A 27,684-nucleotide genomic window follows, 5' to 3' on the forward strand; every position below is an offset into this window, starting at 1 on the left:
GGGGTGGGAGCACTGCTGCCCACTCCCATCGCTGCTCTCCCAGTGCACCACGCAGGATGTGCCGTCCTCTGCCACCCCCCAGGTGCCTTCCCTCTGGGCCTCACATCCAGGCACTGCTAACTCTTGACTGAGTCATGAGCGAGGAGAAAGTGTTTTTCTCTAAAAGTCAGATTTCTCGTAAACGGCTGGAACTCCTCGCTGCCCCTGTCTGGGTGCCCCGGGAGGAAGAAGCAGCAGCATTGGGTTTGGGGCAGCGCTCCTCCCCAGGCAGCCCCGGCCTCTTTTTGCCCCCACGGTGGAAGGGCAGGGATTTCAGTGCTGGCCCTCCCAGGACTGGAGCGCCCTGAAATTCCTCGTGGCAGCTCTGAGCGAGCACATCTGGTTTTAATAAATAATTTGCAGCTTGAACTTGCCTGACACTTAAGGGCCGTTCTTGGCCAGCATCCCTCTGCACGCAGCTGGGTGCTGAGCAGAGCCAGGCTGACAGCGCTCTTTGGACGTGGCTGGTGGCCAAAGTCCCCGACGTGGCCGAGCTCTGGCACCCAGCATGGCCACAACCCCTGGGCTCATCTTTGGAGGGTGCAAACCGGAGCTGTGAGGCTGATCCCCTGCCCAGCCCCCAGCAGGGACACATGCCAAAGCCCCCACCCACAGTGGCAGAGCCCTCAGCAAGTCTCAGGCCTGCAAGGAGCACGGGGTTTGTGGCGTTTCCATGGCCAGTCCTGCTCTTTCCCACCCCACATCCCCACCCTGGCATCCAGCCCTCAGAGCGTGATACCAGGGCTGGAGGATGTGAGAGCTCTTGGGATGAAGGCTCCCCCGGGCAGTGTCGCTATGCTCATGTGTGCACCCAGCGCTGCTTCATCCTCAGTTATTTTGCATCTCCCTACAGCTGGGATGGAAAAGGAGCAGCCAAGCACCCCCACCCCGGAGCCTCCGCTCCTCCTGCAGGCGGGGAGCAACGTGGCCTTCCCTTCCCTCCCCTTCCCTTCGTTTCCCTTCCCTTCCCCAGCGCGGGGGAGAGAGGAGCCAGCAGACGCCGAGACGGCCTCTTCCCTCAGCGGTGACCTCAGTGCAGTGCCTGCCAGGTGGGTGTTGATTTTGGCCCGATGGCCCCACGCGGAGGAGGAGGCTGAGGCGGTGCTGAGGTGGGCGCGGGGCAGCGCAGCCCCTCGTGCAGCTGCAATGGCCGATGGTGCCCTGGGAGCAGCAGGAGCAGCGCTGAGGGTTGTCCTGCTCTCTGGGTGCAGCTGGAGCCCTGTGCTGGAGGAGGGCATCCAGCGCTATGAGGGCATCCCAAGGAGGGCTGCAGAGATGCGAAGGGCCGAGAGTCAGTTGTAGGGGGGCATGGGGTGTAGGGAAAGGGTCTGTCCCATAGGGCGGAGAGCTGCTGGGGTTCAGATGTGCCCCATCTTGGCACCAAAGTCACAGGCTTACAGACCTCTCTGACCCTGAGCACCCCCGCTTCAGATCTGGGCTTTCTTTAATCCCTCAGCCTCCTTCAAACCAGCTCGTTGCTTTCTCTGAAGCAGTTTCCCGAAGCCATCGACATCCTCTTTCATTAGCAAAACCACTCCTGAAGAACCCTTCTGCACCCTGGGAGTGCGGCGTGGCCACGAGGGTTGGTGTCCCACCCCAAATTACCGGGTAAGAGCGCATCCCACGGCTCACTGGGGACATCTCCCTCCCAGCCTGTGGGGCACCACACAGCTCCAGGTCTGACGATGCTCACAACCAGCCGGCCTCCATCCAAAGGTCTTCACAGCACGGTCTGAGCTCGGGAAATATTCCTCAAACCCTTCTGCACGCTGATTTTCACTCGAGCGCAGTGCCCCCATCACACCCCCTCCGCTGCGACCATCTCGAAAAGCGGTGTTTATTTCGTTTACCCAAACAGCAGACAGGCGGGGATGCTCCATCCGCAGCCTGGAATCTCCCACTGCTGACTCAGCTGGGACGAACCCGCGACTCCCGGCCCTCACTCGGTGCAAAAAGCCCTCCCCAGAGCAGTCCCCGCACGCGGCCGCAGCAGCTCGTTGGGGCCAGCGGGGTCAGACAGCTTGGAAGTGCCCCAGGGGGAGGGAAAAAGGCATTTCCTCCAGGTCTGCTCCGACGAGTAGCAATTCAACCGGTACTAAACCGGATTAGGAGAGGAGTAAGCGAGGAGCTGTTGGCCTCAACCGGGGGGGGATTCATTATTAGGAAGTGCTAATTATCTTCTAACAGCACACGGCATGCTGCAAGAGATGGGTTGAAGGAGGCCGAGAGGCGGTGATGCTCTGCGCCATCCACGGCCATCCGGCTGCGCTGTGCCCCTCCTGCTGGTGGGATTCACCTCCTGGCAAAGCGCCGCTGGGTCTGTCGGGTCCCCCCACCCATCTGCGGGGCTCAGAGCTCCGCCGTGTCCCACTGATGGCACCTCGAGTGGTGACACCACCCCACCCCAAGGCTTTGGGACGGGACCAACCCTGACCCTGTGTGGATCCATTCCTCTCCCCGGGCTGTTGTGAGCAGCCCCCGGAGCAGAGCAGAGCAGAGCTGCTTCAATTAGAAACTAATCTGCCGCTCCAACAGCCCAACAGCCCAGATGCTGATGCGCTTAATTGGGCCCCCCCTGGAGGGTTTGCATCCCCAAAGCCCACCCCGGCCCCACTCTGCAGGTCCTTCCTGCTTTGCTGGGAAACAACGGATTCCTTTATTTTTGCGAGAGCTGCCAAACCAAACGTGGCAGCCCAGCAGCATCCCCCGCACCGCACCATTTCAGGGCTTCATCCTGCAAGCAGTGCCGCACTCATCGTCTTCCCTGGACTTCATATGGGGTTACATCTCCTCGGGGTGCCCCCGTGTGCCTCAGCACAGCGTCTCTCCCTCGGCCGAGCAGCTCCCTGTGGTTGTTGTTGATGGTGTTTAATGATTTTAACCCCAAACACCTGAACAGGCTTTGAGCAGAGCTCAGATGGAAACACGCAGCCCTACAAGGCAGGGAAATACGCCGATTTCCAGCGTTTTCTGCACGAAGCCATCCATGCAGGAGCCCTGGGGCGCCCAGGGAGACCACCGGCGATGGGAGAACCGGAGCTAAAAGCAAAGCTGGGCTTCCCAACGGCAGCGCGTCCTTCCCGGCTCTTCGCGTGGCTTTTGGGGGTTGTGCAGCACCGGATGGAGGGAAGTGTTTCATATAGACAGATAAGTTTGAAAAACAGCTCAGAAATCACCCAGCCAGACCCACCCCCCAGTGGATGGGGGGGATCGGTGCCAGCTCTGTCAGCACCGCTGTCGGGCAGAGCGGCGCGGAGCGGAGCGCATCCGCCCGCACTGCCGGAGCCGCGGGGTTGGGGGGGGGGAGGCGGGCAGAGCAGCCCCCACCGCGCAGCCCCCCTACCCCAACCCTCCCCCCACCTCCCCTTTCGAGCTCTCCGGGCCCGGCCCACGGCGAGGGCAGCGCGGCTGCCGCTGACGCAGTGTCTGAGGCCGCCCCTGGCTCTCCGCACACCCTTCGAGTTTATTTTTTTAACTTTTTTTTTTTCCTTTTCTTTTCTTTCCTCCTCCTTTTCGCCGTCCCACCCCCTCCTCCTCCTTCTCCTCCTCTTCCCCCTCCTCTTCCCCCATCTCCCTCCCGCCCCTCCGCCATCCCCCCCCCTCCCCAACCCCCCCCCCCAACCCCTCCCGGCCCCGGCGAGGAGGGAGCAGCGAGGCCCCGAGCGCGGCGGAGCGGAGCGGGGCATGGGGAGCCCCGCGGGGCCGCGGCCCCTCCGCGCCGCCCTCCGCTGCCCGCTGTGCCCGCGGCTGCTGCTGCTGCTCGCCCTGCGGCTGCTGCTCGCCCTGCGCCCGGTGCTCGGCGCCCCGCACCCAGGTGGGACCGCGGGGGGACCGCGAACAGCGGGGAGGGTGGGAGCCGCTTCGCCCCGGGCGCGGATCGCTTCGCTGCGGTTTGTTTCCTCCTCCCGGCTTCGAGTCGCGTTGAGCGCCGTTTGTTTTACTCCATCTCCCCGCGGTCTCCTTTCGTCCCTCCGCGTTTTGTTTTTTTTTTCCCCCTTTTTATTTTCCTCTTTTTTTTTTCTTTTTTTTTTTTTTTTGGCTGTTTGGTTGTGGTTTTGGGGGGGTTTTGTGTTTGTTGTTTTGTTTTGTTTTTTTGGCCCACGCCGCCGCTTTTTCTTCCAGCTCCGTTTTTTTAGGCTTTTTCTTCCTTCGGAATTGAGCTCCCCGCTCCGTACGGCCACGCAGCTCCTGGCGAGCCGGGCGGAAACGCTGCCGCATCTCCGGGGGGGGCGGCACCGGGAGGGGGGGGGGCGGCCGCGGCTTCCAACGCCCCGCAGCCCCGGGGTGTCCCGGAGGGGCTGAAGGGCTTCGAGGTCCCTTCGTTCCTCATCCTGCCGCCCCCCACAGCGCGTTAATCCTATAGGGGGGTACCCGCGGGATCGGGGCCCGTCGGGGGGCCCCACAGTTCTCTTTTCTCCCCACTTTCGTTGTGAAGGCGGTGGCGGCTGGGGGGGGTTGAGCCCTCGGAGGTCACCATGTGCACAGATAGCCGAGGGCCCGGAGCAGCGGTTTCAGACGCTTTTTACCACAGGATAGTCCGGTAGAAGAGCAAACATTTCATTGCTCCTTGGATTAATTTGCCTTTTTTTTACTTTCCCGAAATTAAATAATAATAATAATAATAATCAAAATTCGTTATTTCTGCCCCAGCGGTAACAAACGTGAGCCCTCGGCCCTGTTTTATTAGCGTCGGCTTAGCAAATCCAAAGCAGATTTGGAAATGGCAGCAGGGGAGGTGCTGCCGCCCGGCCCCGCTCCCCCCCTCGCCCCGTGGCGTTTCCCCATAGCCGCGCTGGGAGCCGCTGCCCGCCGGGGCTTTGGGTCGCTTTATGGTGCAGCCCGGCAGCGTAGGCGCAGCTCAGGGGAAGGACGAAGCGATGGGGGAGTACGATGGGGGAATCCTAACAGAGACGGAACGTCCATCCTGGGTGCGCTGCCCCGTGGAGACGCTCTCGGATGAACTTTCCCCACTTGAATTCCCGTTCAGCCTCTTCTTGCCCCCATAAAACTTGTCCCGAAGTCGTGCGCTCCTCTCCGCAGCACTATGGGGGTCTGTGGATTCCAGCAGGGCTGCGCTGCCCGTCGGGGCCGATGCTGGCGGCGGTGCCGCTGTCGGATCCAGGGCTGGCGCGTTCCCCTCTCCTGCACGACGCGGAGCACAGAGGCAGCTCTGTCCCTGCGGTCGGTGGGAGCCGCCGAGGTGGGAGCGGGGGGGGGAACAAGGCTGCTTTCAGCTCCCCCAGCCCAGGTTCCGCTGCTGCACGGCTGCAAGCACCATTCCTAATGATATTTTGGCTCCAGGGGGACCTTATTGTGGCCTTCCAATACTTGAAGGGAGCACATAAACAGGAGGGGGAATGGCTGTTTATGAGGGTGGATGGTGATAGGACAAAGGGGAATGGTTTTAAACTGAGACGGGGGAGGTTTAGGTTGGATTTTAGGAGGAAGTTTTCACTCAGAGGGTGATGACGCACTGAACAGGTTGCCCAAGGAGGCTGTGGATGCCCCATCCCTGCAGGCATTCAAGGCCAGGCTGGATGTGGCTCTGGGCAGCCTGGTCTGCTGGTTGGCGACCCTGCACATAGCAGGGGGTTGGAACTGGATGAGCATTGTGGTCCTTTTCAACCCAGGCCATCCTATGATTCTGTGATTTATTCCATAGGCGATGGGATTTAACAGCATTTCCCAGTCCTCCAGGGAGCCCCGCAGAGCCTGCAGGAACATTCAGCCTTTTGCACCCCTGCCTCCCTGCTCCTTTTTCCTGGGGTCTCCCAATGCTCCTTCATTTCCCCCCCTCCCCCCCACACTATTCCCTGTTTCTCTGCGTCTCCCCAGAGAATCATAGGCCATTCTATGATTCTGGGTCAAAAAGGACCTCGAAGACCGTCTAGTTTCACCCCCCTGCCATGGGTAAGGTAGCCAACCACTAGGCCAGGCAGCTGGGATGGGGACAGCAGTGACAGCAGTGCCACATCCCAGGTGCTGCCAACACACGCAGCTCCATCCAGGCAGACACCGCGTCCCCAGCGCTGAGCTGAGTTTGCAGCTGGGGAGCGATCCCTGCTTGGATTTTGGGATGAATCCCATATTTCCCTTTAAGCAAGTGCTTTTGGGAAGGATGCTCTCAGCCTCCACGTCCCTGGTTGGGGGGATGGGGGGATTTCAGGGCCGGGTCGGGCTGATGGCATCAATTCTCTCCCCATCACACCAGGATGGGCTGAAAAAACAGAACTTTGGGAAAAGTTCTCCAACTCTCCAAACCGTTCCCCTGCGTGGAGCCGTGGGCCGGGGCTGCCGTGGGGCTTTGTGGAGAGGGAAGAGGGCAGAAGGGACCTGGGGAAGAATTTCCAGCCTTTAAAATAAACACAGCAGGCAGCGCATGGAGTCCTCCCCGTTTTCCTCTTTGCTTTTGGCACAGCAAACGCAGCTCTGAGGAGTGGTAACTGGGACTGTGCAGGAGCAGGGAGGTGGGATCGGGCTGCACATCCACAGCCTCGGGTACCTCCAGGGATGGGGCACCCGCAGCTCTTTGGGCAGCGCTGGGCCCTCATCGCCTCCGGGTAAAGAATTTCTACCAAACATCCAACCTGAGTCTCCAGGGCCCCACCAAGCAGTGCTCTTTCCCAACCTCAGTGATTGTACGGTTCCAAGTGCTGCTGGCCCCGGGGTTACCGCGTGCGACCGACGTTTATGGGATGGTGAGACGGGAGCAGCCCACGTGGCCCCCAGGGCTGTCCCAGCAATCCATCCCAGCCCCGCTGCTGCCGAGGAGCAAGATTTTAATTAATATGAGCTGTGTGGAGCCCGTGGAGCATCTGCATTTTTCTCATTCTTAAGATTGCTCGGAGCCCATAAGAGACCCACACAGATGCTCTCATTCTTAAAGGACCCATCTTTAATTAATTAAGGGTTAGTAAATGATGAGTGGGATGACTGGCAGCTTCTTGAGTGAACTGTTGAGCTCAGGAGGGGCAGTTTGGGTGCTTACAGAGGGCACTTTTCAGGCTCCTCACATCCCCTCCCAGAGCTCAGTGCTGCATTGCTCCTCGTGCTGCCACAATGGGGACGTTAACGGGATTTTTCATGTAAAACAGAAAGATATGAGGAACAGTGCTGGAGAAGCATGGAAGGAATAATCTGTGTGTCTTTATGCTGTTAGTAGTGCTGAAAATGTTCATGGTTTTCAGCTAGACCCCATTATGGGGATATGTGCTGGGGCTGTCCTTGCCCCATCCCACTGCTGGAGGCTGGAGCAGGGCGGGGGGAGGAGGAGAAGTTCAAGTGCTGGGTGCAGTGCTGGGATTTATTCCCTCGTCCCCTTCCACAGCAGGGTGAGCTGCTTGCCCTGCCCACAGACAGCATCCCCCATGGAAAACAGCTGGACGTTTATTTGTCTGCATCCCAGACGAGGAGAACGGGCTGACCGCCCGCGGGGAGCTGAGATGTGGGATGTGGACCTGATCCAACATCGCTCTGAGGCTTTGGAAAAGGAGCAGGGTGCTGATAGCCCTCTTTGGTCACAGCCAAGTAAGGAGCTCATCCCAGCCGGCCCCCACCCACAGATATCAGCTTTTCCATGAGCCAGGAGGCACTCACCAGCTCTGTGCTGATCTGAATGCTGGCTCTGGGTTTCACCCTTGGACAGCTCCTTCTGTGGGCTCTCTCTGGCCAAAACTTGCTCGTTACAACCATGCTTTGGCTCTTCTCCATGGCAAAACGTTGGGGATGGATGCGGCCTCATCTGGGCAAACTGCTGGGAGTGCCAAAGGGGGGGTGACAGCGCTGGGTTTTTGTGAGACCATTTTTCTAAGGAAGGGAGGTTCCCACCTAACCCAAACCCACATCACTGAAGATGGATGGATTTGGGGCCAGGTGTCTCCCCACGCCCATGGTTCCATCCCCACCTGTGTGCATGCAGGGCTGTGCACATGGAGCTCTCACTGTTGGACAAACCTCTCTGGTATCCAACGAGAACAATGTGGGGTTCCCATTTTCCTCTAGGTTTTATTGCAGGGTTTTCACTTCTCTGGTGCTTACCTTCCTCCTGAGCTGGGTACCTCCCCGTGGATTTTATTGTGGATGGGCTGCTGCTTCCACCTCTCCTCCAGCTTTGCTGTGTGGTCTCAGGGTGATGCTCTGCATCACTGCTCCACTCCCTCTTGCACTGTGAAGATAACGAAGGAGTTTGTTAGCAGTTTTGCTTCCTTTGCATGGGGTCTGCAGCCCTGTGAGTCTTTGAGGGGCCCTGTGTGCTCCCATGTAACCAGCATCCATCATCAACCTCTTCCATTGCCTCTCATCCCACGTGCTGCCCACGTTCCCCAGAATTGCAGGTAGTGATGCTTTCTTTATTTGCTGTGCGGTGGCAAAGCTGCTGTGGGAAGGGCTGAGCTGAGTTCCTTTTAGTTCTGGCTTTCTGACTGCTAACATCTTGCTTTGAAAACAAAATGAAACCGATGAACTGCTATGGTGAGGCACAGCAGTGCAGAGCTCAGGGCTGTCCCCTTGGAAGGATGCAGGATATGGGGAGCAGAGGTGGCATCTGACCCTTCATGGCTGGATTTTGAGTTTGCTTTGGCATCAGGCAGAGCATCACAGAGCATTACAGAGCATCACGTAGGTGCAGTTCCCAGTTTGCTTCCCCCATTTGCTGGAGGGCAGCACCTCCCTGGGTCTGTGGTGTTTGCTGTGGTTGGCTTTCCAGCAGTGCAGAGCAGTTGGGAAGCTCTACCAGCACTGTTTGGAGCACAGAAATGGTGCAAAAATGTAAGGAGCATCACTGGAAGGAGTGACCCATAGCTGTACCATCACTGGAGGGCAGTGCTGGCGTTTCCAGAGCTCTGTGCATCGACTCAGAAGAGGTTATGTCTCTGTAGTTTCTGCATTGAATGATGATATAAGAGCAGAGGGTGGAAGTTGTGCTCTGCATAAATCTTCAGTTCTGCCCAAGTTTTGCTGCCATGTTGAGCAGATCAGGGTTTACCCTGAGAGCATTGTTCCACCAGTGCTGGATCCTGCCAGGACTGGCTTTATCCCACGGGATAATGGGTTGGGAGCAGGGGTGTGACCATGCACCTCTGCTCCATGTGTGTGCAGCACAGCAGAGCGCATCCAAAAATGCCACATTCCTGCTAAGTTTTGTGGGCTTTCAGTGTGTGCTTAATGCTCCTGAGCACAGCGTACCTCTGCAGCTCCTCTCAGGAGCTCCCAATGGGTCACACTATGGTGTTCCAACCCAGAAAGCCCAGCAGGTGACTTTCCATTCCTTCTTTATCCTGCGAGCCCCAAACTCTTAAGCTATAATTTCCAAGATCCAGCTGTCCTTTTTTTAGAGGATGGTGATGTGTTGTGCCTTTCTGACCCCAGGACTGTCCCTGGAGTCCAGGCAGCTTCCTTTGAGCCCACACAGTGCTGTGGGGCCGGCCCCAGCGGGCACCAATCCAGCACTGTGGGCAGCAGTGGGGCACAGAACACTCCATCGCCCGCTCCTCAGGCTGACCCCAGGCTTTTTTCCTCGTGCTGTTGATTTTTTGCCTTTACTTTCCCAAAGGCAGTATGTCAGTGTTCAGCTGACACAGAAGCAGGAGGGCTGTGCTGGTGCTGACCCTCACTGTGCTCGTGATGGAGAGGGTTTTTCCAGCCCCAAAGCGCTGCTGCTCAGCTCCTGGCAAAGAGCTGCAAGGACAGCCTGCAGTCCTGCTCCGAGAGGGTTTTGCTTAGTTTGAAACTTGTTGGAATTTGAAAAATGTCTCTGAGAAACTCAAAGTCTCTTCTTCCAATCCCTGCCTTCCAGCACTGCACGCGCTGAGCCCACGCCCCTTCTCACCCATCGTTATTTGAGGTCGTCCCTGGTGCCATCCCCACTGGGGAATGAAGCCCTTCCATCACTGTTTTTTTGGAGCCACTCGAGGTGCACAGAACTCTTTTGTAGAGCCAACCAAAACCCTCTGGTTGCTTTCTCCTCCTTTCTCTATTTCTTTTTTCCTTGCTGGAAACAAGTAGGATTGGTGGCCTGGAACAACACAGCCAAGGCAGGGGGAAGGTTGGGATGAATCGGAAATGAGAACCTTTTCAGACCAAAAATTCGTACAATGGCAAAAAACCAAAGCAAACCAAAGCTAAATATAGCCAGGCCCGTGAGCAGGCTGACTGCTCGTGATGTCTGTCTGTGGTGGAAGAAATGGGATGATTTAAAATTAAAAAAAAAAAAAAAAAAAAGGAAAAAAAGCAAAAGTTGTTTTCTTGACACGCTGCTTTTCACTGGGTCATTGGGTGAAGCATGGTGGCCCAGGGGGCTGTATCCCACTGCAGAGCTCTGCTGGTTTTACTGGTTTCTGCAGCTTTGGGGGTGAGAGGGAATGAAGCCCTCAGCGATGCACTTTGGCAGTGGGGGGTTGGAAAAATGCTGTGGAACTGGGAGCTGTGAGCATGGGCAGCAGCTGTGTGGTGTGGGCATGGAGGATGTTGGGGTTTTGGAAGCTCCCAGTGAATGTCTGGGAGTGGCCTCAAATTGCACCAGGTTGGACATTAGGAAATACTTCTCTGAGAGTGTGGTCAGATGCTGGCATGGGCTGACCAGGGAGGTGGCGGAGTCACCGTCCCTGGAGGTGTTCAAGAAGTGTTCAGATGTTGTACTGAGGGACATGGTGAAGTGGGGAAATACTGGTGGTTGGTGGACAGTTGGACTGGATGATCTTGGAGGTCTTTTCCAACCTTGGTGATTCTATGATTCTATGGTGAGGAGGGGTTGGCCAGCTCAAGGGGGGGTTGGCCAACTCAGTGAGGTGGAGTCACTGATTGACCCTAGAGGTGTTCAGAAAATGTTTAGATGTTTTACTTTGAGACATGGTCTATCGATGATGGCTGGATGGTTGGACTGGATGATCCTGGAGGTCTTTTCCAGCCTTGATGATTCTATGATAAGGAAGGGTTGGCCACCTCAAAGTAAGGTTGGCCAGCTCAGGGAGATGGAGAAACCATCCCTGGAGATGTTCAAGAAACATTCAGATGTTGTACTGAGGGACATGGCATAGTGGGAAATATTGGTGATAGGCGGATGGTTGGATTTGGATTTGGATGATCTTGGATCATTTCCCACCTTGGGATTCTGTCATTCTATGATAAGGGAGGGTTGGCCAGCTCACAGTAGGGTTGGCCAGGTTAACAGAGGGTTGGCCAGCTCAATGAGGTGGAGTCACCGCCCCTGGAGGTGTTCAGGAAAAGTTCAGATGTTGTACTGGGGGACATGGTGCAGTGGGAAATATCGGTGATAGGTGGGTGGTTGGACTTGGATGACCTTGGAGGTCTTTTCCAACCTCAGTGGTTCTATGATTCTAAGATGCCAGGCCAACCCCTGGCAGCACTTTAACCCTTTCTTTCCCCATGCTTCTTCCCCTCTTGCAACCCAGACTCCAAAGTCTTCCTCATCTACAACGTGGGTGCACAGGGCTGCCTGGAGACGAAGGACTCGCTGGTGCGGCTCGCCAAGGGCTGCAACGCCAGCTCCCCGGCCCAACAGTGGAAATGGGTCTCACGCAACCGCCTCTTCAACGTGGGGGCCATGCAATGCCTGGGGGTGTCGTGGCACGGGGGCAATGCCACGGCTGGCCTGCACCCCTTGGCCACCTACGAGTGCGACCGCGAGTCTGTCAACATGCGCTGGAGCTGCCGTGGTCTCGGGGAGCAGCTCTCACAGCACCTCGGGGCCCGACCAGCCAACACCTCGCTGGATAGGGGTGACCAGGCACGCAGCTCACAGTGGAGGACATATGGAACTGAGGAGGATCTGTGCTCCGTGCCCTATTCTGGTAAGGCCCACTTGCTGGGCTCACCATCTGCGTCCCTTGGTGCTTCATAGCATCGCAGCATGGTTGGGTTGGAGGGGACACAAGGCCCCCACAGGTCTTACCCCTTGCTGTGGGTTGGTTGCCCCCCTCCAGATCGGACCCCGGAATTGGATGCAGTATTCCAAATGGGACTTCCCTTCTGTTAGTGTTCTTTGCCAATCTGAATAATTCAGTGGTTCTGTATCAGCACAGTGGTGCAGTCGCTGTCGCTGGAGTGGCACTGAAAGAACATGGTTTAGTGGGCATGGTGGGGGTGGGTTGGTGGTTGGGCTTAGAGATCTTTTCCAACCTTAATGATTCTGTGATTCTCTCTGTCCCCATTGCCTTGATGCCTTGCAGACACCCAGGAGCCATTAGCAGCAGTGTTAGCCCCTAAGCAAAAGCAGTCCCAAGCTAAACACCATGCAGTTCTTTGCCCCAACCCTGCAGTGGAATGGGGGAGAAAAGATAAAGAAAATAAGAACTTGTGGGTCGAGATAAGGGCAGCTTAGTAAGGAAGAAAAAATAGGGAAAGAAAAAGAAAAAAATCAACAGTAGCCAAAAGAATAAACAAAGCAAGCAATGCGCAAGGCAATTGCTCACGACCAGCCAGCTGATGCTCAGCCAGTTCCCACAGCCCCCACAGCCAACTCCTCCAGTTTTATCATTCCACATGACATCGTATGGTCTGGGATGTCCCTGTGGCCAGTGTGGGTCAGCTGTCCTTCTGGTTCTGTGCCCTCCCAGCTCCCCCCTGGTGGGGCAGTGTGAGGAGCTGAGTCGTCCTTGACTCAGTATAAGCACTGCTCAGCAACAAGTAAAACATTACAGTGTTATCAACACTATTCTCATCCTAAATCCAGAACACAGCTCGTAGGGAGAAAATTAACTACCCCAGCCAAAGCCAGGACATCCAGGCACCCCTTGGTCCCCCAGTCAGGAGAACCCTCATCCTCAACTCCCCCTGGCTGCAGCCTCATGGGGGGACCCTCTTCTCCTGCAGAGATCTACACCATCCAGGGCAACTCACACGGGAAGCCCTGCACCATCCCCTTCAAGTATGACAACCAATGGTTCCACGAGTGCACGAGCACAGGGCGGGAGGACGGCCATCTCTGGTGTGCCACCACGCAGGACTACGGCAAGGATGAGCGATGGGGCTTCTGTCCCATAAAGAGTAAGTGTGGGTGGCTTATCCAGTCCCAATGAGATGAAGGAGCATCCTGATGGCTGCTCAGCACCCAGCTTTGGTGGGATATTGGTTTAGCTTGGTTTTTCTTGAAGCTGGGGTGGGATGTGCTGGGTGCCAACTACTTGTCCCCATAGGCAATGACTGTGAGACCTTTTGGGACAAGGACCATCTCACCAACAGCTGTTACCAGTTCAACTTCCAGTCCACGCTGTCCTGGCGGGAGGCTTGGAACAGCTGCGAGCAGCAAGGAGCCAACCTGCTTAGCATCACCGAGATCCACGAGCAGACCTACATCAATGGTGAGGCACGGTGGCTCTGCCACCTAGGGCAGAGCTGGTGACACCAGGGGCAACTGGTCCCAGGTTGTGCTCTCTGTCCTGGTTGGGGTGGGCTTGGTTTTTGGGCTGGGGTTGTGTGTGGAGCTGGAGCTGGGGGGCTGATGTCCCTCTCTCTGTCTTGGCCCCAGGGCTGCTGACTGGATACAGCTCCACACTGTGGATTGGGCTCAATGACCTGGACATCAATGGGGGCTGGCAGTGGTCTGACAACTCGCCACTCAAGTATCTCAACTGGGAGAGCGGTGAGCTGGGGGCTGTGTGGGGGGACAGGGTGAGCAGAGGATGTGGCTCTGGGCAGGTGGCAGGAGAGGTGGCCTGGGCTGCCAAGGTGCCCTGAGCTGAGCATCCTTGTTTCAAGGGCTGTTGAATACCTGCAATGGGCAGCTCGATGGCCTGGTGTGGAGGACACTGGTGGCATTATTTGCCCACTTCCATCTCTAACCCTTAGCTCACAGGGCAGAAGGACCCGTTGCAGGGGATGCTCCAGTTGTGCCTGGTGCCATCACCCCAAGGCACTCATGGGGATAAATGGAGGTGAACCTTCCCTCCATGGAGGAGGTCTGGGGACAACCACTGACTGCTACCTGGCATTTCTAGTTCATGCTGATGCTCCAGGTCCTTGTGCATCGAGGCACAACAAATAATCCCTAGTGTGCCACAAAATCAATCCATCTCTGCTGGTGTTCGGGCAGGGAGAGCTGTGCCCTGCCAGTCCTGCCCTGTGAGCTCCCAGCAGCATGTCCCCCCCCCCCTTCACCCCCATTTCCAGACCAGCCCGACAACCCCAGCGAGGAGAACTGTGGTGTGATTCGCACTGAGTCGTCTGGGGGGTGGCAGAACCGTGACTGCGGCATCGCCCTCCCCTACGTCTGCAAGAAGAAACCCAATGCCACCACTGACCCCTTCCTGACGGGTAAGTGGGGGCTGAGCAACCCCAGGGTGTGGATGCAGGTGGGATCCCTACTTCCCTGCCAGTCCCCAGCTTTGGTCCCAACTGGCAGCTCATGGAGGTGATCAGGGTGTCCCAGGGTGGGCATTGATTTGGAAAATTGCAAAGCAGTACCACCTCAGTGCTCAGTATGCTCAAAGGTTGGACATCAGGAGAGGCAGCAGGAGAAATGGGAGATCCCTGGTGCTTTCCCAGATATCTGTGCTCTGCTGTTGCATTGATGGTGTGCAAACAGAAGGGATTTTATTTTGTTCCTGGAGCTCTAAAGTTACCACTGCTTGCACCTTGCCTTTGTTTGCACCTTGCCGTTGCGTACAAGGCTTTGCCCATAGCTGTCCCATGCCTTGGGCTCTTGTCCCAAGCACAAAACACTCTCTGAGCATCCCCATGGGACCACAGTCCCCTGCAGAGGAGAGGCTGGGGGAGCAGAGTGGGAGCCCTCTGTTGCTTTTCCCTACCAGATTCGTGGTCAGAGGTGAAAGTGGACTGTGAGCCCAGCTGGCAGTCCTTCCAATCCAACTGCTATCGCCTGGTGGGAGAGAAGAAGAGTTGGCAGGATGCAAAGAAGACCTGCCTGAGGAGTGGAGGGGACCTGGTCAGCATCCACACACTCTCCGAGCTGGAGTTTGTCACCAAGCAGGTCAAGCAAGGTGAGGGGAGCCCATCCAGCCTATGGGTGCGGGGCGTGTTTGGGGAAATAGTGGCATCCTGTTCATGTTTACTTTTGTGCAGAGTCAGATCATGTGGGTTTTGGTGTTGTGGGATTATTTGGGAGAGCGAAATTTGGAGCCTGTGAGCCTTTGTGCTCAGTGTGATGCATCGTGCCATGACACAGAGGGCATCACAGTGGGGAGAAAATAGCGTAGACCCGTCTGAAAATATCACTAATTGCATTTGGTTAATGCAGAAATAGGATGAAAACGTCAAGAAGTAGGCAGATTTCGTTCTGTTTGCCCCTCTGTGGGGAGAGAGCATCCCTGTCCTGCCTGCTGCATGGTGCTGAGCCCTGCAGCTCCCATGCAGAGTGGGGGTTGGAGAGGAGTTTTGCAGCCTTTTGGTGGAGGGTTTCTGCAAGATTGCAGCCAGGCAGAGCGCATTCTGCCTCCTGGCTCTGAGCCTCCTGTTTTGGCAGACGTGGAAGAGCTCTGGATTGGTCTAAATGATCTCAAGCTGCAGATGAACTTCGAGTGGTCAGACGGGACGCCTGTGAGGTTCACCTATTGGCACCCCTTTGAGCCCAACAATTTCCGTGACAGCCTGGAGGACTGCGTCACCATCTGGGGACCGGTGAGAGCACAGGGCAGGAAACGCATCCTTTACCCCTATGGCATCCTTGTGGTGAGGGAGGAGGGGCCTGGGGGAGTATCTCCTGCTTGGGTTGAACCTGGCTCATCCCAGCTGCTGGGAGGGGAGGGATCCAGTGCATCCATGGGGGATGATGCAGGGAAGGAAATCAGTGGCGTACAGGCTGGGAAATTCCCCAGGGCTGTGAGCTGGGCTCAGTCCTGCACTTCTCCACCCTTTCCAGGAAGGGAGATGGAATGACAGCCCGTGCAACCAGAGCCTGCCCTCCATCTGCAAGAAGCCTGGCCGGGTGAGCCAGGAGAAAGAGGAAGATGACCACGGGTGCAGAAAGGTGAGGGGGATATGGAGCAGGCATGGGAGCCCCGTGCCAAAGGGGTGCAGTCTCTTGGGCAATCCCTCAGTGCCCAGAAGATGTAGGATGGATTTGCAAAGTGCAGCCTTGACGGTCCCCTTGGCAATCCTAGAGCTGCAGGTCTGTGCCCAGGAGACTTCAGAGTCCTGGGCTTCTGCAGTTGCATGAGGCCACAAGAAGAAATTGGGACAAAATTCATGCTTTCATCATCCAAGATCCTCCCCTTTGCTCTGACTTGAGTTTCCAGCACAGAATTTCATTTTTTTTACCCTACTTGCTTACGTTGAATCTTGATGTACCAAAATGCTGCAGCAAAGCTACTCCATGCAGCAGCCCAGTGGGATGGGGATGGGATGGACATAGGATGGGGTGGGATGGGATGGGGAGCCTAGTGCAGTGCCACTGATCATTTTCACCCCATTCTGGATACAGCCACTGAGTTGGTGCATTCCCACCAGGACCGTGGCACTCCAGGATCTTGGCCACCTGTCCCCTGCCTCAGTTTCCCCATCTTGGCAAAAGAAGCTGCTTGGCTGCACAGGCAGCTTCACCCAGACCTTCTCTCCATTCCAGCAAACTCAGACAGATGCTTGGCTCTGCGAGAGTTTCGGGACAGTGTGGCAGTTGGGCAAGATGGCACGCTGGGCCAGGGTCAGTGCCAGTGCCAGGAGGGTCTCTAGTTGGGGGCTGACCCCTCTTAGCCCTTCCCACCCTTTGACATCCCATCACGTGTGTATCCTTCCCTCTGCTGCTGCCCGCTCTCTGTTCTGGCAGCAGACAGGCACTGTTGTGTATCCAACTCCGGATGGGCTCCAACATCAACAGGCGGGTGATTAAAGCAGGCTGCAGTGGGACTTGCTCTCTGTTCAGCCCCACAACACAAGAGGAGGATAATGCTCCCCTCCCCGCTCCCCGGCAGAGCTGGATTCTGGCAGGGAGAATGATATCTGCTGCTTTGAAGCTGCCTGGCTATTTGTTTTCCTTGCAGCCCTGTCCTTTGGGATCGCAGGATTGCTAGAGCTCCGTCATGCTGGGTCGGCTGGGGGTCAGAGACCTCCCAGGAAAAGCAGGAGGTGGCAGCAGGGGACGTGGCTCCTGTCCCGTGTCCTCACCCCACCGCAGGGGCTCAGCCCCTGTGGCTGGGACAGTTTTGGCGTGGGGTCAGCTGGAGAGTTGGGCTGAGAGGAACCTTATGAGGTTCTACAGAGGCATATATAGAGTCCTACACCTGGGGAGGAATAACCACATGCACCAGTACAGGCTGGGGGCTGAGCTGCTGAAAAGGAGCTCAATGCAGAAGGACCTGGGGATCCTGATGGCCAACAGCTGATCATGATCTGGTGTGATCTGGTGGCCAAGAAGGCCGGTGATGTCTTGGTTGATCAACAGTTGTCCATGAGCCATCAATGTACCCTCATGGCCAAGAAGGCAATCGGACCCCAGGGTGCACTGCACAGTGTGGCCAGCAGGGAGAGGAAAGTTCTCCTCCCCTCTGCTCTGACCTGGGGAGGCCACATCTGGAGCACTGCATCCAGTGCTGGGCTCCCCGGTTCAAGGCAGACAGGGAACTGCTGGAGAGAGCCCAGTGGAGGGCTGCAGAGATAGTGGGGGCCTGGAGCACCTCCTGATGGGGACCAGTTGAGAGCCCCAGAGAGTTTGGAGAGGAGAAAAGACTTGAGGGGATCTCTGTAGAGGTCCATTCCAACTTCTACCAACTTCTACTGTCTCGTGTCCCTAGGGCTGGAAGTGGCACAGCCCCTCCTGCTTCTGGCTGGGTGAGGACCGCGTCACCTACAGTGATGCCCGCAAGATGTGCTCCGACTACGGCTCCACGCTGGTCACCATCACCAACAGGTCAGCACTGCGCCCTCAAAATGAGCAGCACGGGGATGGGGTTTGAACCATTGCTTGGGATGAGATCAAGGCAAGGTGGGCTCAGCTCACAGCATCTATCTGCCCTCCAGGTTTGAGCAGGCGTATGTCAGCAGCCTCATCTATGGATGGGATGGAGAGTACTTCTGGACAGCCCTGCAGGACATCAACGAGACGGGCGCGTTCCGCTGGCTGAGCGGCGATGAGGTGATGTACACCCACTGGAACCGCGACCAGCCCGGTAAGGGGATGGCAGCGGGTGGGACGGGATGTCCCCATCCCCACCAGTTCTACCCAGGGAGGGGATCGGCGCAGCCACAGCCTGACCCTGAGGCTGGCTGCAGGTTACAATAAGGGTGGCTGCGTGGCCCTGGCCACCGGCAGCTCCATGGGGCTGTGGGAGGTGAAGAACTGCAGCACTTTCAAGGCCAAGTACATCTGCCGGCAGAACCTGGGCACGCCAGTGAACCCCGAGCTGCCCAGCGCCTACCCTACACCCAGCCTCACTGGGACCTGCCCGCTGGGATGGAGTGCGGACCCCAAGCTACGGCACTGCTACAAGGTACGGGGTACTGGGCTGCAGTGAACCCCAGCTGTGCCCCCATCCTATGGGAGTACATTGGTGCATGCAAAATGCATCCTGGACACAGCACTTGGGCTGGAAGTTGGGATGCTACTGCTTGTAGGGTAGAGACGATGCTCTGCTTCCTCCCCCTGCCCAAGTTAGGGGTATCCGAGTGGGATCCCAGGGCTGAGCCCCCAGCCTTCCTTCATCCCCAGGTGTTTAACTTTGACAAGCTGCAAGAGAAGAAGACATGGATCGCAGCACAGGAGTTCTGCCGGGAGCTGGGAGCCCAGCTGCTCAGCCTGGGCAGCTACGAGGAGGAGCACTTTGTGGCTAACACCCTCAACAAGATTTTTGGGTGAGGGGCTGGCTGTGAAAGTGCAAGTAAGAAAGCCTTCAGGTTGGAGGCTGGCTGTGTTCTGATCTTTTCCCATAGGGAGTCAGAGCCAGAGATCCACGAGCAGCACTGGTTCTGGATTGGCCTCAACCGGCGCGACCCTGCAGGGGACCGGAGCTGGCGGTGGAGCGATGGGTTGGGGGTGAGTCCAGCAGTGAGGCACTGAGCACCGCATGCAGAGCTGAGCCGGGGAGCAGCAGCACTGCAGGCAGCTTTTACTGGAGGATTCGGGGGTGTATTTGGGGTGGAAGTCCAGCCCGGGAGCCCCAACCCTTCCTATCTGTCTCGGCCCCCAGTTCTTCTACCACAACTTTGACCGCAGCAACTACGATGACGACGACATCCGGAACTGCGCAGTGCTGGACCTGGCCTCCCTGCAGTGGATGCCGATGCAGTGCGAAGCCCAGCTGGACTGGATCTGCAAACTGCCCAAAGGTACCATGGAGCACTTCTACCCCCAGCAGCATCCACGGGGGATTGCAGATAAGGTCATGGCTTCCCTTTTCCTTCTCCAGGAACTGATGTGAAGGAGCCGGAGATCACAACCCAAGGTGCGTTAGGGGCTGTGTGTCCATCTGGTTCCACTGTCCTCTCTGGGCACAAGCAACCAGTGCTCACTGCAGAGCACTGGTGATGGGCAGCATTATCCAGAGGAGGACAGACCTTGTGTGTGGGTTCATGGGAGGGGGCCAGGACAGGAATCGAGGCATCCTCAGCTCTAGCGCAGAACTATCACTCAGCTCCATTGTGGTTGCTGCCCAGGGCCGGTTCCTCCTGTCCACCCAGAGCAGAGCAGGCTCAGGCTCCCAGATGAATGCTGAGTCCTGCAGGGAACAGCTGAGCAGCCAGACCTTCATGGGGAAGAGGTGCTGGGACATAGGAGGTGGCCCAGCTGCAGTGTGATGCCGGGTCCCTGCTTGCAGGCAGTAAAGAGTGGGTGAAGTACCAAGAGGCTGAGTACAAGTTCTTTGAGCACCACTCAACGTGGATGCAGGCACAGCGCATCTGCAGCTGGTTCCAGGCAGAGCTGGTGTCGGTGCACAGCGAGTCCGAGCTGCACTTCCTGGGTCAGAACCTGAAGAAGGTAGGAGGTGCCTCCACCTGAATGCTGCTTTCCAGGGCTGCTCTGTGTCCCCATCACATCCCCTCCTTCCATGGCCTTATATGGGGACAGCCTGGCTCTGCGTGCCTTGGGTGGGTGGTGGTGGGGTGTGCAGGGCCCTGGAATAGGCACTGATGTCCCCTTTCTGGTCCTGCAGTTCTCCAGGGGTCAGGAGCAGCACTGGTGGATTGGGCTGCACACCTATGAGAACGATGGCAGGTTCAAGTAAGTTGTGGGGACCAGAGCCCCCCGTATCCCTGTGTGTCCCTGTGCTGCTGTCCCCAGCCTGCAGAGCACTGCAGCTCAACACCTTTCTCAGGCTGTACCCATCTGGGTTGGTGCTTCTGAGACGCTGGGGTGAAGGCTGCTGGTTCCTCACCCAGGAGAGGGAAGAGCTGCCACACGGTCCCAGTTTGGCCATGCCACTGGTGCCACTGCAGCCAGCTCGCACCATTCACCAAGTCCTTGCTTTGTGCTTTCCCAGGTGGTCTGATGGGTCCCTCCTCAACTTTGTCTCCTGGGCACCAGGCAAACCCCGTCCCATCAACAAGGACAAGAAGTGCGTCTATATGACGGCCAGCAGAGGTGAGGAGCCGCATCCTGCAGTGCTGGGCTCTGGAGGGGCCGAGGGCTGCAGGCTGAGCTGAGGGGGTGTCCCTGCCCCACCTCTTCCTACAGAGGACTGGGGGGATCAGAAATGCCCAACGGCGCTGCCCTACATCTGCAAGCGGAGCAATGCCACTGCTGTGAAGCCGTCCATCCCACCACTGCCTGCTCCCGCAAGTGGGGGCTGTCCCCGTGGCTGGGTCCCGTTCCTCAGCAAGGTGAGGGGGATGGGCAGGGGTCAAATAGGGCAGGATGGGTCTGGGCTGGGGGCAAGGAGAGGTTGGAGTTCTGGGGCTGGGAGTGATGGCTCTGGGATGGGAACACTCCCAGACCACCCTGCGCCCCCGGTGCCCATGCAGTGTTTCAGCTTCAATGGCCACGACAAAGCTGACATCGTGAAGTGGCCGGAGGCAAAGCAGGCCTGTGAGAGCCAGGGCGCCGTGCTGGCCACCATCTCCAGCCCTCTGGAGCAGGGTACGTCACCCCCCAGCCACCACCAGCGCCAACCCCAGGGCTGCTGGAGGTGGCCCTCAGCACCTCGCCATCCCTCGCAGCTTTCATCACATCCATGCTGCTGAACATCTCCTTCGACCTGTGGATTGGCCTCCACGATGCCAAGAAGGAGTTCCAGTGGGTGGAGGGTGAGCCGCTGCGACACGTCAGCTGGGCACCTGGGGAGCCCTCGGAATGCAGCTCTTCCAGCCCTGGCGACAAGCCGGTGAGACCCCATTGCCCCATAGCATCCCCTGGCACTGGGATGGAGAGGGGTTGGGGCACCCACCACCCTGAGAAGGATTCAGCATGGTGTCCCACCACAGGGATGGGCTGAAGGTTGAAGATTGCAGGGGTGGCTCTTTGAGGGCAGAGAAGGATCTGGTCCTGCAGTTTGTAGGCTCCATGGGCTGGGGGTTGTGTGTGGTGGGACACAGCTGGGGGCCATTCTGATTCTGTGGCTTGGCCTGCAGACCAACTGCGTGGTGGTGTGGCATGGCTCACCCCCCCACTTCACGGGGCGCTGGGATGACCGGAGCTGCGTGGAGGAGAAGCACGGCTACATCTGCCAACGGAAAATAGGTAGGGTGTGTAGTGACAGAGCCCTATTGTGCAGAGGTGGGAGCTGCTGTAAGCACCCCACACTGTGGGAGTGCCACCAATGGGGAGCAATGGGATTATCTTTGGGGGAGCATGGGGCAATGTCCAGGAGACAGACTGTAAGGAACCTGGCCCCGTTGTTTCCTGGGGAACTGCTGACCCCGTGCACATCAGCCTGGCCCAGTGGGCTCCATAGCGACATGCATCTGATGGGCATCCTCGAGGTTAGGATGGCACCTTGTCACTGAGCAACCCCTGGGGACGTGCCCTCTGCAGCCAGGTGCACGTCCTCTGCGTGGCACTGCCATGGGGACCCCCCAGCTTGGTGGGGGATGGACAAGGAGGTGACCCCTGGCATGCAGGAGCATCCTCTGACCATGTCTCTTTGCTCCCCCAGACCCATCCCTGAGCCCCGCGCAGACGCCGTACCCCCCCTCGCCCACCGGCACCCTCTTTTACCACAACAGCACTTACCGCATCCTGCAGAAGCCCCTCAGGTGGCACGAAGCCCTGCTGCTGTGCGAGACCCTCAATGCCACCCTGGCCACCATTCCTGACCCCTACAGCCAGGCTTTCCTCACCCAGGCCGTCAGCAGCCTACGGGCTCCACTCTGGATCGGGTTGGCCAACAATGAGGTGTGAACATGGGGTAGACACCCAGGGTGGGGGTCCCGAGGGGTGGCAGCTGCCCCTCAGCCTCTCCCTTTGGCTCTCCAGGGAGGTCGGAGCTACTCATGGCTGTCGGAGGAGAGCCTGTTCTACACCAACTGGCAGGACGGGGAGCCCCAGCAGGCTGCTGGCTGTGCCTACATGGATGTGGATGGGAGCTGGCGCACGGCTGGCTGTGACACCAAGCTGCAGGGCGGCATCTGCCAGCTCCAGTCGGGTGCGTGGCGGATGGCCCAGGGAGCTCTGTGGACCCCAGCAGTGGGTGTGACATTGGGTTGGAGATGACATCCCACTGGGGACCTTCAACCCATGGGATTGGGTACCCCAATAATCCCTGGCCCCCAACCATGTCCCACCACCAGGTCCCCCCCGCACGCACAAGTGGAGCTACAGCGGCAGCTGCCCCAAGTCGCTGGAGGACTCATCCTGGATCCCCTTCAGGGACCACTGCTACACCTTCCACATGGAGATCACCCTGGGGCAGAAGGATGCAATGCGGAGGTGCCAGAAAGGTATGGAGAGGCTGTGGGAGGGGATGGGAAGAGGATGGAAGAGGATAGGACCCCTTGTTACCTCTGGATACAACAGAAATACCTTCAAATGGAGCCCCTGTCCCTGTTGCCAAGGTCCAGCCCTGGTCAGCCATCATGTCTCCTCAGTGCTGCTTTGTGTTGGGTTCCCCATGTATCTCATGTTCGTGGCCATCAGCGGTTCCTCAGCTTTGTCTTCTGCATTGCTGCTGCTCCTGAGCTCCATCCCCAGCTCTGGGCTCACCCTGACCCCTCTTTCTTCTGCAGTTGGTGGCACAGTGTTGTCCATCCAGGATGAGATGGAGAACGTCTTCGTGTGGGAGCACCTCCAGGCATACGAGGGCCAATCCAAGGGTGCCTGGCTGGGCATGACGTTCAACCCCAAAGGTACGGGGCACAAAAAGACCCTTCCTGGGTAACACCATGAATTCTCAGTAGCCTTATGGTGAACAGAGGAGCCCATTGTGGTGGCTGCAGTATGGGGGGCTCACACGGTGACCATGAGGGCTGATGTCTCAGGCTGTGTTAGATGTGCCAAGTGTGTCCTCCCTGGCCTTGGGGGTCCTCCCCATCACCCCATCACACCTCCCCCTGCTTTCAGCACTAGGATAAAGGCAGGGCATCCCCGCTGGCATCCCCAGACCCAGTTCTTTCGCTTCCAGGAGGCACCTTGGTTTGGCACGACAACACAGCTGTGAACTACTCCAACTGGGGCCAGCATGACACGGGGCCCAGCATGCTGAGCCAGAACAGCTGCTACTGGATCCAGAGCAGCAATGGAGTCTGGCGCTTGGGCTCCTGCACCAATGTCACCATGGGTGTCATCTGCAAGATCCCCAGAGGTAGGGACCTCGTGCTGGGGAGAGTGGGGGGGTCTGGGCAAGGTGCTGCAGGGCAGAGCTGTGTCCTGATGGCAGGGTTGGCCATGTTTGGGGTAATTGTATTGTAGTGGGATCTGTGGGGAGGAGGAGGGAGCCGTAGTCGTGTGCTCATCTCTTTGTGTTGCCATTGCAGTGGAGGAGAGCAGCTTCTCCAGGGCAGGTGAGTGGCACCGTCAGCCCGAGCACAGCACTAGGAGCTGGAACTGGTCCTGCCAGACTGAGCTGCAGCATGGGTTGTGTGAACAACATAAAAATGGTGGATTTGGGTGGGAAACCGTAGAATCAGAACAGTTGGAAAAGACCTCTAAGATCCTCATCTAACCCCAACCCATTCCCACCATGCCTGCTTTGTCCCCATATCTCCACAGTTCACCACCACCAGGGTCAGTGACTCCCCCACCTCCCTGGCAGCCTGTGCCAATGCATCACCACTCTTCCAGAGGAGAAATTTCTCATAAGATCCAACCTGACCCTCCCCTGGTTCAGCTTAAGGCCAATCCCATCCCCAGGCATTTGTGAGTCCTCCTTGGAGGAGCACATCTGCGAGCCCTTTGCTGGGACCCCCTGCCCTTCTGGAGGTGCCACATCAGATGGGATCCTATAGATCCAGCCCTGGCAGCTGCCAGATGTGAACACCCATCAGGACCGACCCAGAGAGGCTGTCCCAGAGCTCCGCCATGGGCACGATGCCCCCAGAACACCCCAGCGCTGTCCCTACCTGCCCCATTCTATCTACCCACCCTCAAGGAGAGCCCCCAACAGGAGCTCCCCCAGGGCCAGCCTGGTGCTTGGGCAAGGACTTGAGGGAACAGCGTCAGTATTTCACTGGACTTTCCCCTCCCCGCAGCTCTGCCGGAGAACACGACGGCCATCGCGGTGGTGGTGCTGTCGGCGCTGGCGCTGAGCGCTCTGCTGGGCATCGCCATCTTCCTGTACAAGCGGCGGAGGAGCTCCGAGCGCGGAGCCTTCGAGAGCGCCCGCTACAGCCGCACCACCTCCAACCCCAGCGAAGCGGCCGAGAAGAACATCCTGGTGTCAGACATGGAGATGAACGAGCAGCAGGACTAACGGCAGGGGGAACGGGGAGGGGGGGACAGGGATCGGCATGCAGGCGGTCCCCGGGGTGAGAGGGGCTGGGGTTGGGGTTGCTGCCGTACCCCCAGGCTTGCCCCCAGCTGCTGGGAGCTCTCCTGCAGCAGCTGTGGAGGCGGTTTCAGGGCTCAGAGGTTCAGAGGAAAGCTGCCCCCACTTGGAGAGCTTTCCCTGGCCGGGCTCCGAGACACCCTCCCCTGGGGAGAAGGCATGCATGGGCGATCAGAGCCCTGCAGGGGCTCATTTCCCCCAGATGAGCATCTGAGAGCACATCCTCCTGGGCAAGAGGTCTCCAAAGCCAATCTACCTCCCCTTCCCGCAGTCCTCTCTTCACCCTCCTCATCCTCACCTCCCCCAGCAGCAGAGTTGTGGTCCCCCCATAACCCTGATGTTCCCATGCCCGGTGCTGCAGCCCCTCTCCCCGCCATGCTCCCCCTGGGCTGGCGGTGCCATCCCGTCCCACTCGCTGCCCCCCATCCCAGTTAGCACAGAGCTCCCCACACCACGAGCAGGTGGGGGAACTGGAAGCCCCGCACATCCTTCCCATTGTAGCAGTGCTGGTTGAGGTCCCGTTGGCCGACTGCAGAGCATGCAGAGGAAGGAGCACAAAGCAAAGAGCTCAGGGCTGCCCCGGTGCCACGTGGTGCAGGGATGGCATGGGGCAGCTTGGGCTTGTTGAGGACGAGCGTTAGGGATGTAGGTTGGGGACCGATTCTGCAATTTTTTGGTGGTACTTTTGAAGGTTTGGGTTTGTTTGTTTTTTTTTTCCCCCCCATGGATTTTTATTTTCTTTCCCCCTAATGGAAACCATAGCTTTTTTTTTTTTTTTTTTTTTTTTTTTTTTTTTTTTTTTGGCTATGCTGTATTGGGTGCGTGCTGAATATATACGTCTTTCACACAGCTGGCTGGGGTGTGTGTGGTTGCGTTCCACGTCCAGGCATAGGTGAGGAGGAGGAAGGTGCTGTGGGGTTGTGCCATGGGGCTGAGCTCCCATAGAGCCCCCCGGGATGCTCAGAGCCCGGGGGGGGTTCCCTGCTGGGAATGGGACCCAGGAGAGCTCCCACAGCTCCAAAGGGCAGCGGCACAACCCCCACACAGAGACGTTTTCCCGTCCCTCCCAGGTTGGTGCTGTGCGGTCAGCGGGGCCCACAGAGTGCTGTGCTCTCCTTTCTGACACCTGTGTGGATTTTAAACTGTTGATTTCACTTAAGCTGGACATTAAGTGTTTGAGGAACTGTTGGGGGCCGGGGTGGGGATGAAGGGATCGCTTCATTTGATGTTTACTTTTTGGCAATGATGTCCAACCACCACCGTGACGTTTGTGGGCAGGAGGGGCCCCAGCTCTGCCCCGGCTCCATTCCTCAGTTGTGGCTTTTATTTCCTGAGGTCATTCCTGGCGTGGAGCTGTTGGTTTTGTTCCCGAGGCGGTGCCAGATCCGGGAAGGCTGAGCGCCGATCCATCCCCATCTCCATCCCTGTGCCACTGAGAGCTGCTGCTTGTGGCCAGGTGGGAGCAGGAGCAGCTGAGGGGTCCTATTCTATCTCCTGCCATGAGCAGAGCTCAGAAACCCCAAAGGGAGAAGTGCTGAGGCTGGGGTGGGCGGAATGCAGCAGTGCTGAGCTCAGGGTTGGGCTCAGCTCGGAGCTATGAGTGCTGCATCGATGCCTGCATGCAGCCCTTCCTAGGAACGCTTCTTTAAAGAGATTATTTCCCTTTCTTCCTTTCTTTTTCTTTCCTCCTTGGTTAATCTCATTCTGTTTCCTCCTTCTTTACCTTCGAGCAAAGAGATCTGTACAATATAGGGGAAATTTTGTATGGGAATAATTCTGCCAGCTGTCGGCAGCAATCAGGATTACAGGCAAAGCGCATATATGGTTACGTGGTCTCTCCTATCACCATTAGGATAATGTGAAGAATCGCTTAAAAGGACCCTGTCAGTTATATATTATATATATATATATAATATATATATATAGTTTTGCAGTTTTTTACTCTCTGTGGTTTGTAAGATCCTTTTAGAAGCTTGGAAATAAAATTTCCTCCCCCATCTTTTTTCTCCCATTTTTATGTATTTTTTTTTTTTTTTTCTTTTTAATTTCACCTGGGGGAAAACCCAAATTTGGGGGTTAAGAAAGAAGGCTCAGAATTCAGGGTGGAATGATCAGGAGAAGGAAAGCACTCCGTGGCTGCAGTGTGTGGGAGTTGGGGTTCGCATCTGCACGGGCTGCGAGCCCTGCAGGAGCCAACAGCACCTGGCAGCGCTTTGCATTTCAGCCAGCCTGTGCCAAACCGGCGACCACAAGAGCTTTGTTTCCCCACTCCCAGAATACGGCCGTGGGTCTGACTCAGAAGTTATCAGCCTTTGCTGGGCGGAGGAGGAATGCGGTGCTCTGGGAGTGCAGGGTCTGCTCAGCCAGGAGCTCAGTTGAGGGGCAGTGGCAAATCTGTGAGGCGTTGCTGCGTGCTGCCGTGCATACAGTGTGCACAGCTCGTATTCGGTGAGTGCCCCCTGCTTGCTGCAGTTATGTGCAGTTTATGAGGCCCAGTTTGGAGCTGGATGGGCGCAGCCACGCATGCAGATCGGCTTTCCAGCAGCAGGCAATAACAGCACAGGGTTAGTGCAGCACAGGGGGTATTCAGTGCCTTAAAGCTTGCAAAATTATACCCTCTCATCACACGCTGTAAAAAGAAATGTAACTTAGGAAGTAATTCCCTTTATGTGGAATTGAGGAGTGAGGAAATGTGTTAACCAGGCAAGAATTCAAAGGGTTCACGTACAGCTCTGGCTTAAAAGAATTCCTACAGCACTTTTGTACCAATGAATCCAAGCTCTGCAGAGCTGTGCTCATCCAGGCCCTTGCTGCACAGCAAAGCTAT

General features: G+C 57.3%; 1 protein-coding gene across 3 annotated transcripts; it reads left to right on the forward strand.

Moving 5' to 3' along the window:
- Window positions 1–995: 995 nt before the first annotated feature.
- On the forward strand, window positions 996–26,854 carry MRC2 (mannose receptor C type 2). Of its 3 annotated transcripts, none has more exons than XM_046904387.1 (31): window positions 996–1,088; window positions 1,496–1,647; window positions 11,448–11,846; window positions 12,868–13,041; window positions 13,191–13,355; window positions 13,523–13,636; window positions 14,164–14,307; window positions 14,805–14,993; window positions 15,476–15,630; window positions 15,872–15,979; window positions 17,739–17,854; window positions 17,965–18,113; window positions 18,217–18,434; window positions 18,653–18,795; window positions 18,874–18,976; window positions 19,131–19,269; window positions 19,350–19,385; window positions 19,758–19,918; window positions 20,094–20,161; window positions 20,421–20,521; window positions 20,615–20,760; window positions 20,902–21,016; window positions 21,097–21,260; window positions 21,508–21,616; window positions 22,032–22,270; window positions 22,352–22,520; window positions 22,666–22,815; window positions 23,101–23,220; window positions 23,496–23,675; window positions 23,848–23,874; window positions 24,562–26,854. In XM_046904387.1, exons 3-31 carry the CDS (start codon window positions 11,600–11,602, stop codon window positions 24,780–24,782), a joined length of 4,170 nt encoding a protein of 1,389 aa, XP_046760343.1. In that variant the 5' UTR covers window positions 996–1,088; window positions 1,496–1,647; window positions 11,448–11,599; the 3' UTR covers window positions 24,783–26,854. The 3 variants fall into 3 exon arrangements, with proteins under 3 accessions (XP_046760343.1, XP_046760344.1, XP_015154875.1); XM_046904388.1 differs by having other exon boundaries at window positions 1,533–1,647; XM_015299389.4 differs by lacking the exons at window positions 996–1,088; window positions 1,496–1,647 and adding an exon at window positions 3,659–3,853.
- The last annotated feature ends 830 nt before the right edge of the window (window positions 26,855–27,684 follow it).

The sequence above is a fragment of the Gallus gallus genome, chromosome 27 (assembly GCF_016699485.2).
Source record: "Gallus gallus isolate bGalGal1 chromosome 27, bGalGal1.mat.broiler.GRCg7b, whole genome shotgun sequence".
In the NCBI taxonomy this organism is placed as follows: domain Eukaryota; kingdom Metazoa; phylum Chordata; class Aves; order Galliformes; family Phasianidae; genus Gallus; species Gallus gallus.

Bases quoted from the DNA above. Each gene is read 5' to 3' on its own strand.
- MRC2 (XM_015299389.4), top strand. From the start codon at position 3,724: ATGGGGAGCCCCGCGGGGCCGCGGCCCCTCCGCGCCGCCCTCCGCTGC. The intron at 15,980-17,738 runs GTGAGGGGGATA...TCGTGTCCCTAG, and splicing joins ATGACCACGGGTGCAGAAAG to GGCTGGAAGTGGCACAGCCC. The intron at 18,977-19,130 runs GTGAGTCCAGCA...CTCGGCCCCCAG, and splicing joins GGTGGAGCGATGGGTTGGGG to TTCTTCTACCACAACTTTGA.